The sequence below is a fragment of the Petaurus breviceps genome, unplaced genomic scaffold (genome assembly GCF_028583685.1).
Source record: "Petaurus breviceps papuanus isolate PSGF00001 unplaced genomic scaffold, PetGlider_PUasm1.0 189, whole genome shotgun sequence".
Classification (NCBI taxonomy): domain Eukaryota; kingdom Metazoa; phylum Chordata; class Mammalia; order Diprotodontia; family Petauridae; genus Petaurus; species Petaurus breviceps.
The window spans coordinates 12,086,334-12,099,607 of record NW_027185809.1 but is presented as its reverse complement, the minus strand read 5'-3'; the positions used below and the strand labels follow the sequence as shown (position 1 = coordinate 12,099,607).

General features: G+C 41.9%; 1 protein-coding gene across 3 annotated transcripts in view; it reads left to right on the top strand.

Annotated features, from left to right (window-relative positions):
- The window catches only part of KLHL3 (kelch like family member 3), a 324,549-nt gene extending 312,225 nt beyond the window's left edge, over positions 1 to 12,324 (top strand). For all 3 annotated transcript variants that reach the window (XM_069091901.1, XM_069091900.1, XM_069091899.1), the window contains 3 exons: positions 2,037 to 2,177; positions 6,266 to 6,409; positions 7,284 to 12,324. In XM_069091901.1, the coding sequence (XP_068948002.1) occupies positions 2,037 to 2,177; positions 6,266 to 6,409; positions 7,284 to 7,312 (314 nt within the window). In that variant the 3' untranslated portion in view covers positions 7,313 to 12,324. The remainder of the gene's footprint in view (positions 1 to 2,036; positions 2,178 to 6,265; positions 6,410 to 7,283) is intronic.
- The last annotated feature ends 950 nt before the right edge of the window (positions 12,325 to 13,274 follow it).

Here is a 13,274-nt window from a genome sequence, read left to right as displayed (position 1 = left end):
TGTAATAAGTCTACCTTCTTGAAGTCTCTCCCACGTTCTATCCTCTATATCACTACCAAAAAGATTTTCCTAAAGCAAACTCTAATAGCTCTCTATTGCTTCAAGGATAAAATATAAGCTTCTGTTTGGCCTTGAAAGCCCCTTTATCCCCTGGCTCTCACCTGCTGTTCCATCCTTGTTATAATCACTCCTTTCCTGTATTCCATAGCCCCCAGGCCTTCTCACTCTTCCTCCCGTATCTTGCATCTTTAGACTATGTGCCGCCCCATCCCCATAGCTAGAATGGGCCTGATTTCTGCCAATGAAAATCACTTGTTCTCTCTAAAATATTCCTTCGATACCATTTTCTATATGAAGCCTTTCTCAATTTTCCCAGCTTCTAGTACCCTACCTAATTCTATCCCCCCATTTATTTTGTGTACATTTTGCATTTCATACTTGTGTATATGTTGTCTCTTCCAATCACAGCTAGCATTCATATAGCCCTTAAAGGTCTGCCAAGCACTTTACACTTGTTATCGTTTGAGCCTCATGACAACCCCGTGAGATAAGTGCTATCATCATCCCTTTTTTGCACTTGGGGGAACTGAGTAGACAGAGGTTGAGTGACCTGCCAGACGTCACACTGAAAGTAAGTAAGGGTTTGAACTCAGGTCTTCCTGACTTCCACTCCAGTACTCTGTCTGCTGAGCCATCCAGCTGTCTTATGAAGGATTCTGAATTCAATGTGGTAGTATCCTTTACACAGAAATGCAGTTTCTCCATGGTGTTATCAGGGCACGAGCCTCAAATTCCAATTCATTGCCGTTATTGAGAACCCAGTACTCCCAGAAACTGAGAGAAGGCCCACCCACAGGGGCGCTTTCTTTTCCTGCTGGTTCAGGAAATAGGGAACCCCTCACGCTCCAGCACAGCAGCTGTAGGAAATCCCTCCTAGGGGCCAAATAATTGAAGATTCACTTGGACCAAGTTGGACTCTGAACCAGTAATGACAGAACAAAACCGACGGTGGTGATACTAGTAGTGAATTCCCTGTATCGTGGCCTCAGAAGGCAGTGAACTTTGGACGCTTACATGCTCCTTCCAATAGGATTTGCTTCTTAAGATGAAGGCTGCTCAATCACCCTGGGAAGGAGTCCAAGTACGCTAACCATGATGGAAGCTACTAGTATTTTTATGCTAGATCCGCCCTCTCGTGGCCATTCAGTGTAGCTGCAGTTTGGATTGAATGAAAGTGTATGTGACCATAGGACTTGAGGAGTCATAAGTCACAGGGAAAGTTCAATGCTCCATTTTACAGAGATGCATGGAGTGATTCATAGCTAATGAGTGGTGAGGCCACATTTCAGTAGAATTTATGCCATTTGAGGGTAGGGACTGTTTCACTTTTGTGCCCTGCTCATAGACTAACACATATTATATGATCAATGAATGCTAGTTGAATTAAACTGATCCAGGTCTCCTGCTGTTCTTTCTACTTATGGCGTTTTGCTGTGTATTATATAATTTTTCTCCGCTAAAACACCAATGTAGTTTGTCCCTGTGCTGTGGGAGGAATGCCAGGTTATCGAAGGCCGTGTCAGTGGCTCTGTTCTCTGGAAGGGCTTTGAGGACGGGCCTCACAATATTCTCTCTATCTGTTATCAGAAACTAGTCTAGCTCATATCAGAGAGATTCATCAGCAGGTTTTTGATGGAGCCGCAACAGCTCCCAAAAACTATCTGCCAAACTTTAGGAAGGTTACTGTTTCCTATCAATGCAGTGATAAACCCATACCAAGAAAATCATGGCTCCTTGAAGTTGAAGAAATTGCATTGGATTTATCTTTTTCAGACCATCCGAAGTGTACATAATGATATTTGAGTAGATACCAATAATCGGAAATAGTTCAATTTCAGTCCAACACTTTGAATGATCTTTCCTGGCTACTTCTGCTTAGAGCAAATGGAGATCAAGAAATGACATAACACTTCCTGTTTCAGAAGCAGAAAAAACTGACCAGGCCTCGGATCAATTGACCACATGCTGTCTTTCAGGGGTTGGAGTACTCAGTGGGCAGCTGTATGCCACAGGTGGGCATGACGGCCCCTTGGTGAGGAAGAGTGTGGAGGTTTACGATCCTGGGACAAATACCTGGAAGCAAGTTGCAGATATGAACATGTGTCGGCGAAATGCAGGTAATAGTTGTTCTCTTTCCCGTTCCTACCTGTGGTTTAGTGGGATTATTGAAATGCTGCCTGTGAGGGAGGAAAACAGGTTAATGGATATCACTGAGTCTAGAAGAGACCTTTGGGATCCTATCATTTACTCCTTTTATTTTATGGAGCAGGAAGATGACTTGCTCAATGTTAACACAGGTAGTTAGGATATGAATTCAGGTATTCCAGCTTCTATAAGGCCACGTTCTGGTACCAAGATTATCCTTGTGAGAACAATTACTTAAGAAACAGTAGGGATTTGAACACAGTTTCTTTGACTTCAAATACAGTACAATACAAATACTGAACACCAAAGTCTGGAGCTGAGACTATGTTTGTTAAAATAATTGCCTGCTTCACAAATGTGCAGTCAAGAAGGAGTTGAGGGTAAGAGAAGTAGCTGGGGAAAACTTCTTTAAACTCTAGCTCTAAGATTTCTTGAGAATCTCCCTCCCCATTCCCAGGTGACTAAAGTGAGCACGTCATTCCCAGTGACTATGTCTGTGATTTTGTCATACACTGAACAGCACCAGATTTAGGAAATAAATATCCTCTAAGCTTCCAAGATGTAGTAGACTGTTTTGACAGTACAGGCCATCCTGGGAGGGCTACCTTAGGGAGGATAGACAGAGCTTCTTGTAGTTGCCTCATAATCCTTTTATTTTTTCTCAATTACATGTAAGCAAGAAGTTTTAACATTCTTCTTTTTTTTTTTAATTTTAAATTCCAAATTCTCTCCCTCCCCTCCCCACTCCTTGAGAAGGCAACCAATTTGATATGGATCATATATGGACAGTCATGCAAAACATTCCATATTAGCCTTGTTGCAAAAGAAATCACAGAACCAAAAAAACCAAGAATAATAAAGAAGGTTTTAAAAAAAAGTATGCTTCCATTTGCATTCGGACTCCATCAGTTCTTTTTTTGGAGGTAGATTGACACCTTCATAATTTTTTTACTTGATGAGAGGCAGAAGAAGGTGGAAAGGCTTGCTTTCAGGGGTATAAGATGGCAGCTGGACCTCTCGCTCCCTTCTCTCCAGTCACATGGTCAGTGCCCTAGACCAGGCTTTATCTCCTGTCCCCTGAACTATTCAAATAGCCTGCTAATTGGTTTCTGTGCTTCCAATTCATCTCCAATTCATCTTCTCCACAACTTCCAAAATAATCTTCCTAAGGCATAGGTCTGCCTGTGTTTAAAACCCGTCAGTGGTTTTCCATTGCTTCTGTGGTTCAATGCAAGTTTTTTGGTCTGGCACAGATTCTACAGGTTGGCTCCAACCTACTTTTCCAAGTTCATGTCACATTACTTCCTTTTGCGTATTCTAGGCAAATTGCTGATTTCCCCTCTTGCTCTCATCTAGGGGTGAGGAACCTGTCTAGTCGATGTCAGAGGCTGGAATTGATTCTAGGTCTTCTCAGATCCCAGTCCAGTAGGCCGTCCACTGTGCTACGTTGCCCTTCACAAACTCTCAGTCCACCACTGCTCTCGTCCTGTGTGACTTGTCCACAACTTCCTGTGAATCCTTTTTTCACGTTCTCCACCTTGCTTTGGAGGATTCGCTTGATGTTCTGGAGTTTTCCTCTGATTATTTTTATATTTCACGGATGCCAGTTTAATTAGAGACTGTTTTTTAGAGGGCAACCAAATTCGGAGTCAGAAAGACCAGGATGGGAGACCTGCACACATCTAAGCCTTGTGTGATTGTGGGCAGGTCACTTAACCTCTCAATGCTCCAGACAGGTCTCCAGGACTGTGAGTGATAGATGAGTTGCAAATTGTCATTGATGGACAAAGCTTCCAGACCAAAACAAAGTCTCAAAAAAATAAATTATAGCCCTCAGGCTGTCCATTTATTATCTCTGATCCTTGTATTTCTCATTCTGGGCAACCCCTTTTTCTAGTCTTATTGATTATATCATTTGTGCTATTCCTCGCACTCACATCAAAGGATCTTCTGTTAAGACCATGCAAGATTCCATAACACTTTCACCCAAGGAGGTAACTTTGTTCAGCAGTCCACTGAGTGTCACTGTCCATCAAGGCTTAAGTGTTTGTTCACCCTGAATACTCGGTGTCATGTGATAGATCTTATGCCAAGTTCAGATAGAAGAGGAATGCCCTGTGAATGAAGATGAATCCTGTTTGTGAATGATACTCTGCATCGGCATATAGTCTCAAGTCACTATATCCCATTCACCCTCCAAATGTATTAGTCATATCTTCCAACTCTGCGTGGCTGTGTTTGTCTCCTGTGTTGTCTAAGCCAGTGAATGGGACAGAACAGTACAAAAGTCCTGGGATATGCCACTGGGGACTGCCACTTCATGTAATTCATCAGTTCTCTTCTGGTATCGTTCACACTAACCGATGAATTAACACTCTTTCGGTACGCTTGCCCACTTACCTCTCTTATTGTAACTGAATGTCTTCATAAGGGTATGTATCACGGGAGCTTTTGGACACGTTTTATTGAATTCCTTATCCATCAGTCTGATTACTCTATCAAAAAAGAAAATTGGGTTACTTTTGCATGAATGCTAGCTTGTGAACTTTTTGAGTGTAGTAACTATGTCTTATTTTATCTTTTTAATTTTCATTTGCTAACAAAGCATTAAAAAAAAAGTTTTTATTGACATCTTCTGTTTTTTATACCATCATAATTTTACCCAGGATCTCTCCCCCTTCCCCTCTTAGAGAGTCATTCCATAGAACAATTAGTATTTTTTTTAAAGAATAAAAAGGAAAAGGAAAAGGAAGAGGGGAAAAATCAATACAACCAATCAGTATATTGAAAAGGTCTGAAAACATGTGCAGTGTTCAAGACTTATAGACCTCCCACTTTCATGAAGAGGTGGGTTGGAGGTGTGCTCTCATATCTTTTCAACTAACATAGCATTTTCTATATAGTAAAGCACTTAATACATTTTTATAGAATTTGTTCTTAGTGACTCCATGTTGGTTCCTTGTGATCAGTTTTTTTTTTTCCTAGTGCTTACAAACCATGTCATGATCCTATTCTAAAATTTTTCCTGTGATCAATGTTAGGCTTACTAGTATGTGCATTTTAGAGGCATATTTTTAATAACAACACCAGATTTACTCATCTCTAGTCTTTTGGTAACTTTTTCGTTACCATGATTTCACTGCTTTGTAATCCTAGTTTGATTTTTGTCATCTTTAGATGTAATCTGTCTGAGACTTGAACTTGAAGATTTGAACTAATAGAGAAGATTTTGGTGTTCTCTTACTGTCTTGTAAACCCATTGCTTGTTTGTGTAATAATAGACAGAACACACTTTAATAATGAACTGTTCTAGCTTACTGCTGATGCTAGCTGGCATTCTTTTAACTCATAGAAGAAATTGAGGAAACCTGTCAAGAGACTAGCATTTAAATCCAAGTTGTTATTCCACCAAGCCAATGACTTCCTCAGCTTGCTGTATGGTCATAATAGCTGAATCTGCTCTAGATACTGCCTGAAGATTTTTTTTTTGTCTCTATGGTCACATATATATTCTTCCTATAGGCAATAAAGAAAGGAATTTAGAATACCCATAGTCTCTTTAACCTTGTATAAATAAAGCTTCTAGCACAGTATGCCAGTCTTGTAGTCCTTCTCAAGACTCAACAGAGTATTAATTATCTTTTTAAATTGCTTGGGATTTTTCTAGAAGCTAAAATCTCTCTGTGGCCTCAACCATGTACCCACAATGGGGCCCATTAGTGGCTTCCTAGAAATCACCATAAAAAAAAAAATCTCTGTGTCTACAGAATCTCCCCTCCTTTTCCACTCCTCCATCCCTGGGCATTTGAGGAACAGCATTGTGTAACAGATAAAGTGCTGGACTTGGAGTTGGAAAGATCTAGGTTCTGATCCCAGCTCTGTGCATTCTCTGGGCCTCAGTTTCCTCATCTGTAAACTGGCAGCAATAATAACATTTGCCTCAAAGAGTTGTTATGAATATCACATGAGATGGAAAACACTTTACAAAACTTCAAACAGTGCGTATGTAAGCACGTGTGAGCTGCTAACGCCTCCCCGGGGGCTTGTGTTTGACTCGCAGGTGTATGTGCGGTGAATGGGCTCTTGTACGTGGTGGGAGGTGACGATGGTTCCTGCAATCTGGCATCGGTGGAATACTACAACCCTGTCAGCGACAAGTGGACGCTACTGCCAACAAACATGAGCACGGGGAGGAGTTACGCAGGTCAGCGGTGCTTCTCTCTCCTGTACCTTTGCGGCTTCCTGAGCAAGGCGAATGGAGCCCTGCTGTCTCTGAGCCTGGCTAAATGCTGAGCACTTTGGGAGATCTTTGTAAAAGAAGATGAAGTAGTTTACACTTGCATAGCATTTATTGTTTCCGAGACACATTTAAATTCTAAAATTCTCTTCTGTTTTTGTATCACTTTCGTTTCCAGATAATTTCTCAATCCTTCTATCTCAAAGAGCCATGCCTTTTAGTTAAGAATAGAAAAGACAGAAGAGGTAGCTTACAGTTTCAAGGGATGAAAGCATTCAGAGTCCATTCATCCAAAGATGTTTTCCACTGGGAGCACGGTGGATAGAACACTGGCCCTGGAGATAGGAAGACCTGAGTTCAAATGTGACTTCAGACACTTACTAACTCTGTGACCCTGGGCAAATCACTTAACCTTGATTGCCTTTAAACAAAAAAAACCAACCAACCAAACAAAAAAAAACAGATTATTTTTCACTGTTTGGCATTTGGTGTGGCTTATGTACATGGGATAAAGGACCATCCTAAGAGGTGGAAAAGACCTGGATTCATGTCCTGCTTCTGACACAAACTGATTATATGACCCTGAGTGTCGCAGCCATTCAGTGCCCCTTACAATTCTATCATATTATAAGTTGCAGAGTCACTCACTGACCAGCTGCAATGTTAAAGGAGGTTCCTCACCATAAGTTTCCTATACTGTCACAGGTTGTGAAAAAGAAATATCCCTTTGGTCTGTGCTTGAGGCACATGTTCACTGGAGTGGATGATAACTCATAGGGTCTGTATGAGTTAACACAGGAAATGTTAAGGTTATGTATTTTTTTTTTTACTTCCATGATAGGTGTTGCTGTGATTCATAAGCCATTATGACAAAAATTCTCCCTGCCAAGAGGTGGAAGATGGGAGGGAATGCTGCTTGGGTTTCAGAACACTGTGGACAAGAACTGATTTGTTCCAGCTTGTCATGACGTCATATTCCACGGGACAAGAAGTCGTGGTAAGAGCCTAGCCTCTGCCTGGCTTGGCTCTGAGGAGTGACACAGTGTGAGAACACCCTCTCCCCTCTGCCCCACCTCCCCCATGAGACCCATCCTCCACCTCACCCGGTGTGCATTTTTTCCACTTTGTGCAATTAACTGTCCCCCTGCCCCTGCCCCACCAGTGACCTCCACAGAGGGGCCTACTGTGTTTTTCATATTTCCACAATGGCACTGGAGAAACTGTCATTCTTCTGTGTAAAACACCATGCTTTAACAAGGTAGGTGGATAGAAAGTCTGCTGGATTTCTTTACTACTGATGTTTCAAGTATGCTTAAACTCAAGGAATGGAAAATGCCTGCTCTGGTCCCACTCCATTGGACTCCAAAGAGATTGTCTTGTAGAGACAGAATCAGGCAATCAGTTGTCTCCTGAGGAAAACTGGGGAAATGGGAGGCTCTGTCAGAAGGAACTGAGGGCCAGGCAGGATTCCAGTGACTGTGTATATGTACATTACTTGCCTACTGTAAATTTATTCTGTAGAAGAACTGTGGCGGATTTGGAGCTGGATTGTGCCCTTTCTTTGCTAATCAGTATGATTGTGTTCACAACCACACCTCAACAGAGCACTGAAGGCACCCTAGGAGGGGGTTTTCCCTGCCTAAGAAACCCCTAAAGCAATGCTGCCTCAATGTCTTGGTTTTTTGTTACTTATTTTAAATAGGGGAAAAAGAAAAAACACCCCCCCCCCGACCATATGAATTGTCCTCTTGCCTTCTTGGGGGTTTCCTGATGCCCATGAAAAGATTCTAGAAAATGGTGTGACCTCAGCTACAGAGCCAATTTTCAAGACTGCCTAAAACCATGACAGTGTGTTTCATCTCTAGGTGCCAGCTTGGTGCCATAAGAAGCCTGCTGTGGGGTCCTGATGCCCTTCACAATCTCCAAGCTGTGGGATGTGACTCCAGCCAGGACCAAATCCAGACCTAGATTTACAGTGCCTCCGTACACATAACCCATAGCTGTAGGCCAAGACTGCAGGGAACCTCAGCTTCCCTTACCCATGCCCAGTGACCTTCCACGGGGGCTCCCAGAATCTCAGCTTGTCTGTCACCAAATCTCCCAGGAGGCAGACTGGGTCCCCTGGCAGCCTTTGGAAATTACTGTGGGCTCTAGGTAATGGGGATTGCACATGTGTTTCTTCCACCAAGAAAAGCAGCTTTTTAAAACGACTCTCTGGAAAGAACATGGGAAGAAACCAAGGTGATAGGCACCCAGTCTTTGTGCATCACGGCTTCAGAGACAAAAGAGGGTACATGTCTCCCCTGGGGATCAGAGGAAGGTGGGCAGCTTTGGGCTAATAGGCCAGTCACAACTAGTCCTTGGCAAATCGTGACATTGGCCAAGTTGGTCTTAACTCTTGCTTCCCCTTTCCACATTTCTGTGCCTCCTTCTGTCTCCTCACTCAGGCTCCCTATTGCTGCCTGAACTTCCTTGTAAATAAAGGAGTCAGAGGTGTTAGGGTCTTCATGTGTGACCCTTCCCGAGGCACTGGCACTTTAAGAAAGGGTAATGCTTAACCCCAAAGGAATAAATCACTAATGGTTGAATTGTAGGCATCAGTTGGGGAGGTGCTTTTGTGTGGTCTTCAGAATCCCTCATATCACACCAAAAGGGGCACCTGCCTACTTTACCTACACATAAAGCCAACCTGATGCCAGCACTTGGCTTCTTTTCCTGCAGAATCTTTGGAGCCAAGTGACATTTCAGGGCATGATCAATATAGGCCCAAGAGACCTGGTATAGCCATGGTTATTAAAAAAAAAAACCCAGACACTGCTGAAAGTACTGTCTATAGGTCTTTAAAAACCCTGGGACCACACTGGTCAGTCAGTCAATATTAAGCACTTATTATTTATACCAATAGCCTCAGAGAGGAGCTCATGTATTGCTCCCTTCCCTTTGCCAGCATCAGACCTCCTGATGATGGGCAGATGTTTCTTGGGAGCAAAATAGCACCTCCTTAGGGCATGCATGCTTTGCCCATAATTCCTGCTAACTGTACTGCAAAGCCTAAATGTCTGGCCGTACTATTTGGGAGACAAGTGGCCATACAATAAGAGGGATCAAAATGTGTTTCTGATTGGGTGCTCCAGTGGGTAAGACCTTTGACATCTTAGCCTAGCCTGCTGAGATATGAATTGAAGGAAGGGGATTTTTGTGATAGGTGCTCCTCTCCATCATTTTGCCCCAAATGGATGAACGGGGTGTCCATGTTATGAGAAATGGGGGATGGCATTAGGACTTTGTTACATTATAGAGTTCAGGTCCTGGTTTAAGACAAAAGGTGAATTCCATTTCTAGGTCATCTACCCACAAATAGGCCCGCTTGCTAAAGCAAACATTGCTGTTTTCTGCTTTTTGGATTTTGCTTTTGATTCTGCTTCCTAAGATTCCCTTGTACCAGGGAACACTGCCCCTGTTTATCTGTGGGGTCAGTGAAATGATGTGCATTTCATCTCCATGTGTGTTTCTGTGGGGTCTAGAACACTGGTATGTCATCACCCAAAGGCTGGTCTGATTCTAAGTGCAGCCAAGCGAGAATCAGCCAAGTAGGAAACCTGTGGATCAGGAATGGGGATTTTATTTCAGCCTTGATGCACCAGCAGAGTAGGCATCTCAGGCAGATAACACAGGCCTGAGAAGGCTAAAACCCGTCTAGGATGGGGTGGTGCTGCCAGAGAGTATAGCCTGTTGCAAGCAAAGAAATGGAACTGAACACAAAACCACCAGATCCTGAGTAAGAATTCAGATCTGGTGCAGATGCTGATTGAGAAGTGGACATTGGACTCAGTAGTGACCATTGGCATCTCCCTTTTCTAAAAAGTTGCAACGTTAAGCCAAGCAACGTGACCTCCTTTTCTGCTATGCAATGTGAACACCTAACAAGTCCATGACAGACCAGTTGCAATATCCCCCCTTCCTACATTGCTTTTTGAGGTGTCTTTCTTCTATATTTGTTGTGTAATGTTTGTACATTTCTGAGCCAGATCCTTTTCAAAGATTGCCTTTTTATAGAATTGAAGCTGTAGCTTTTGGGGCTAAAATTTTAATGTAGATATTTTTATAAGATAATTTTGAAAACTTTTTGAATCACTTTTTATTGGCTATATGGTTGAAAGTTGATGTTCCTTGTGTGACTAATGTCTCAACCCTGCTTATTCCTAACCATTATCGTTGTGTTTTCGATGCAGAAAATAACATCAGATTCAATTCTGGTACACAGCTCTCCTCCCTGTCCTTGTTCTGTTGAGCTCTTTTCTTATGAAACATTAGACACTTCTTAATTGGAAAAAAATAATGAGCTATGTGTAGATTCTTATATTTCTGAGGAAGCTTTGGATATGAACACTAAACTTCGTAATTTGATTTTCATTTCACTATTTATATTGTTTGTTTCCTTTTATGCAGCCAGTCTGCTTTCTGTGAGCCCTGAAATGCCATTCTTGTCTAGTTTCCATTTGGCCCCGCTGTCCTGCTGTACAACCCAACAGTGCTTATGTCTTCAAGCTTGGGAGAGGAGTCCTGCCTTCTAAAGTCAAATTCCTGTGACGTTTTTTATTTCTAGCAGACTTTCCTAATTTTCTTCTTGCATTCAGAAGTTAAAAGTAGAGGACTTTGCTAATAGAAAGTGCCCATTTTGGAAGAATCTGGTTACTGGGACATTGTCCATCCCCCCAGCAAAGATGGACTGATCTTGCTCTAACTTATAAACTGGTTTTTATTTTTCAGATACACATATGAAACCTTGCTCCCGGGCCTATCAGTGTAATGACATTTGTAAAGTACTGTATCCCTAAGCCTTCTGTGAGGAACATTTGTAGTTTCAATAGGGCAGTGTCTTCTTGGTTGTAGCTTTGCTTTCTTGCTTTCTGATTCCCCTCCGACCCCCCCCCCCCGCCCATATAGGTGGCATAAGTCATATCAGAGAATTGACTCTACTTTCTATTTGTACCTTGCAAATTTGATTTGGGAAGGTAGACTGAACCTGTTTTCAGTTAGTTGGAGTTCTTAGGACTTGCTACTGACTGAAGAAGGAAGGTTTGACTTCATTTCCCCATGAAGTCAAGAGGTTAGAATATTTTTCCTGTGTTTGCACTATTAAGAGATTTAATCCATAATATTCTGCTGTGTTATTATATCTACTGAATCAAGCGGGTATGCTGTCTCCAGGACCAGCTTTTCTTTGGAAGTGGAAGAGGATTCCCCTATAGCAGGCAACAGCAGGCCAGTCACACCATTTAATCTTATTGCCCCAGATCTATTGCTGAGGACACCGAAAGGGTTCTCTCAAAACCTGGATCTGGGGACTTGAGATGGCAGTTTTGGCAGAGTCAGTAATGCATTGGAAATGGCCTGACTTTTTGCCATTGGTGATGAGATTGTAATTTTACTCTCCTTTTCAGTGGCAATAAGGAACCACCATTAAACTTATTGTTCAGTTTGTATAGTTTTCCTATGTATATTATGTGTAAAATACTTTCTTTTAAAAATGAATTAAGATGGTAAAGTGTGTTTGTGTGTATGTGAGTTTGTGAGTGTATGCGCATGTGTGCACGAGTCTGCTCAGCGCCTGTGATTTCCCACAGGAGGCTTTGGTAAAATCTGATTAATCATACAGATTACAGCATACTCAGTGGTCAAGATCCTTGATCTGTTTTTATCCATGGATGTGATGGACCGAATGTCTTGTAAGAGAAAATTTGGCAGAAGTATGCTCAGTTTCAGTGACAACTGAAGATATAGTTTCCAAAATTTATAATTTTAACAGGAATCATGTTCTAGTTCCCAACATTTCATGTTTCTTTATAAAATAAAGAATAAAAGCTGTGCAATTAAAACAATTCTTAAGTATTTCCTTTGGACAGACTGGCATGACTCTTCCCCAATCCCAGTAACAAAAACTGCAGGCTCATTACCTTTTCTTCTTTCCTCCTTGTCTTTTGGATATTGATTCTCTGTCATGGCATTGAAACCAGAAATGCCAGGCTGTAACCCTTTTCTCCCCCTGAGGGTCTCTGTGATATCTAAAAGACCCAAAAAGGTTGGAAGCAGTTTCTAGAGGAAGAGAGCAAAGGGACCTCAGGGAAATAAAAGAGCCAAGTTTTATAACAAAATATGTTTCCAGTTCATGGCATCATTCATTGAACAGACATTTACTGAGTGGTTACCATTAGCTAGGCCTTGTTCTAGCTGCTGTGGGAGACATAAAAAGTAAGTCATTATCCTTGTTCTTAGGGAGCTTAGTAGGGGAAACAGTGAGCGCACCCAAATAACTACAATACAGTAGGCCATCAGTGAGCAACAAAACACTCAAGGATCAGAGGAGCGAGAATGTTAGAGAAAGCTTCATGGAGAAGGTAGCTGTGAATTGAATTTGAAGAATAGTCAGGATGTCAGTAGAATGCAGGGAAAATAATTTTGTACAAATAGATTCACCATAGGACTCATTTAAATAGAAAACACCTTAGTGCATTTAAAATATAATTTGGTTTGTAAAAATTTGGTTTAGCAGATGATTTTAAGAACAGAACTCTTGTGTAGAGGGAGGTCTGCCTTGTCTTGAAAACTGGTCCCTATGAAGTTTCCAGAGGCATAGGGCTCTGGTATAGACTCAACAGACCCTTCTCTACTAGTTCTTTCAAGATTCTAGGCTTGGATTATGTGTTTATGTGTCAGTCAGTAAACATTTATTAACAGAGGATTCTGGGATCAGGTCAGAAAATTAAAAGCTCTCAAGATTTTCCCCCACAAAAGAGATAAAAAAGCACCTCTTGGCAAATATAGAGTGGTG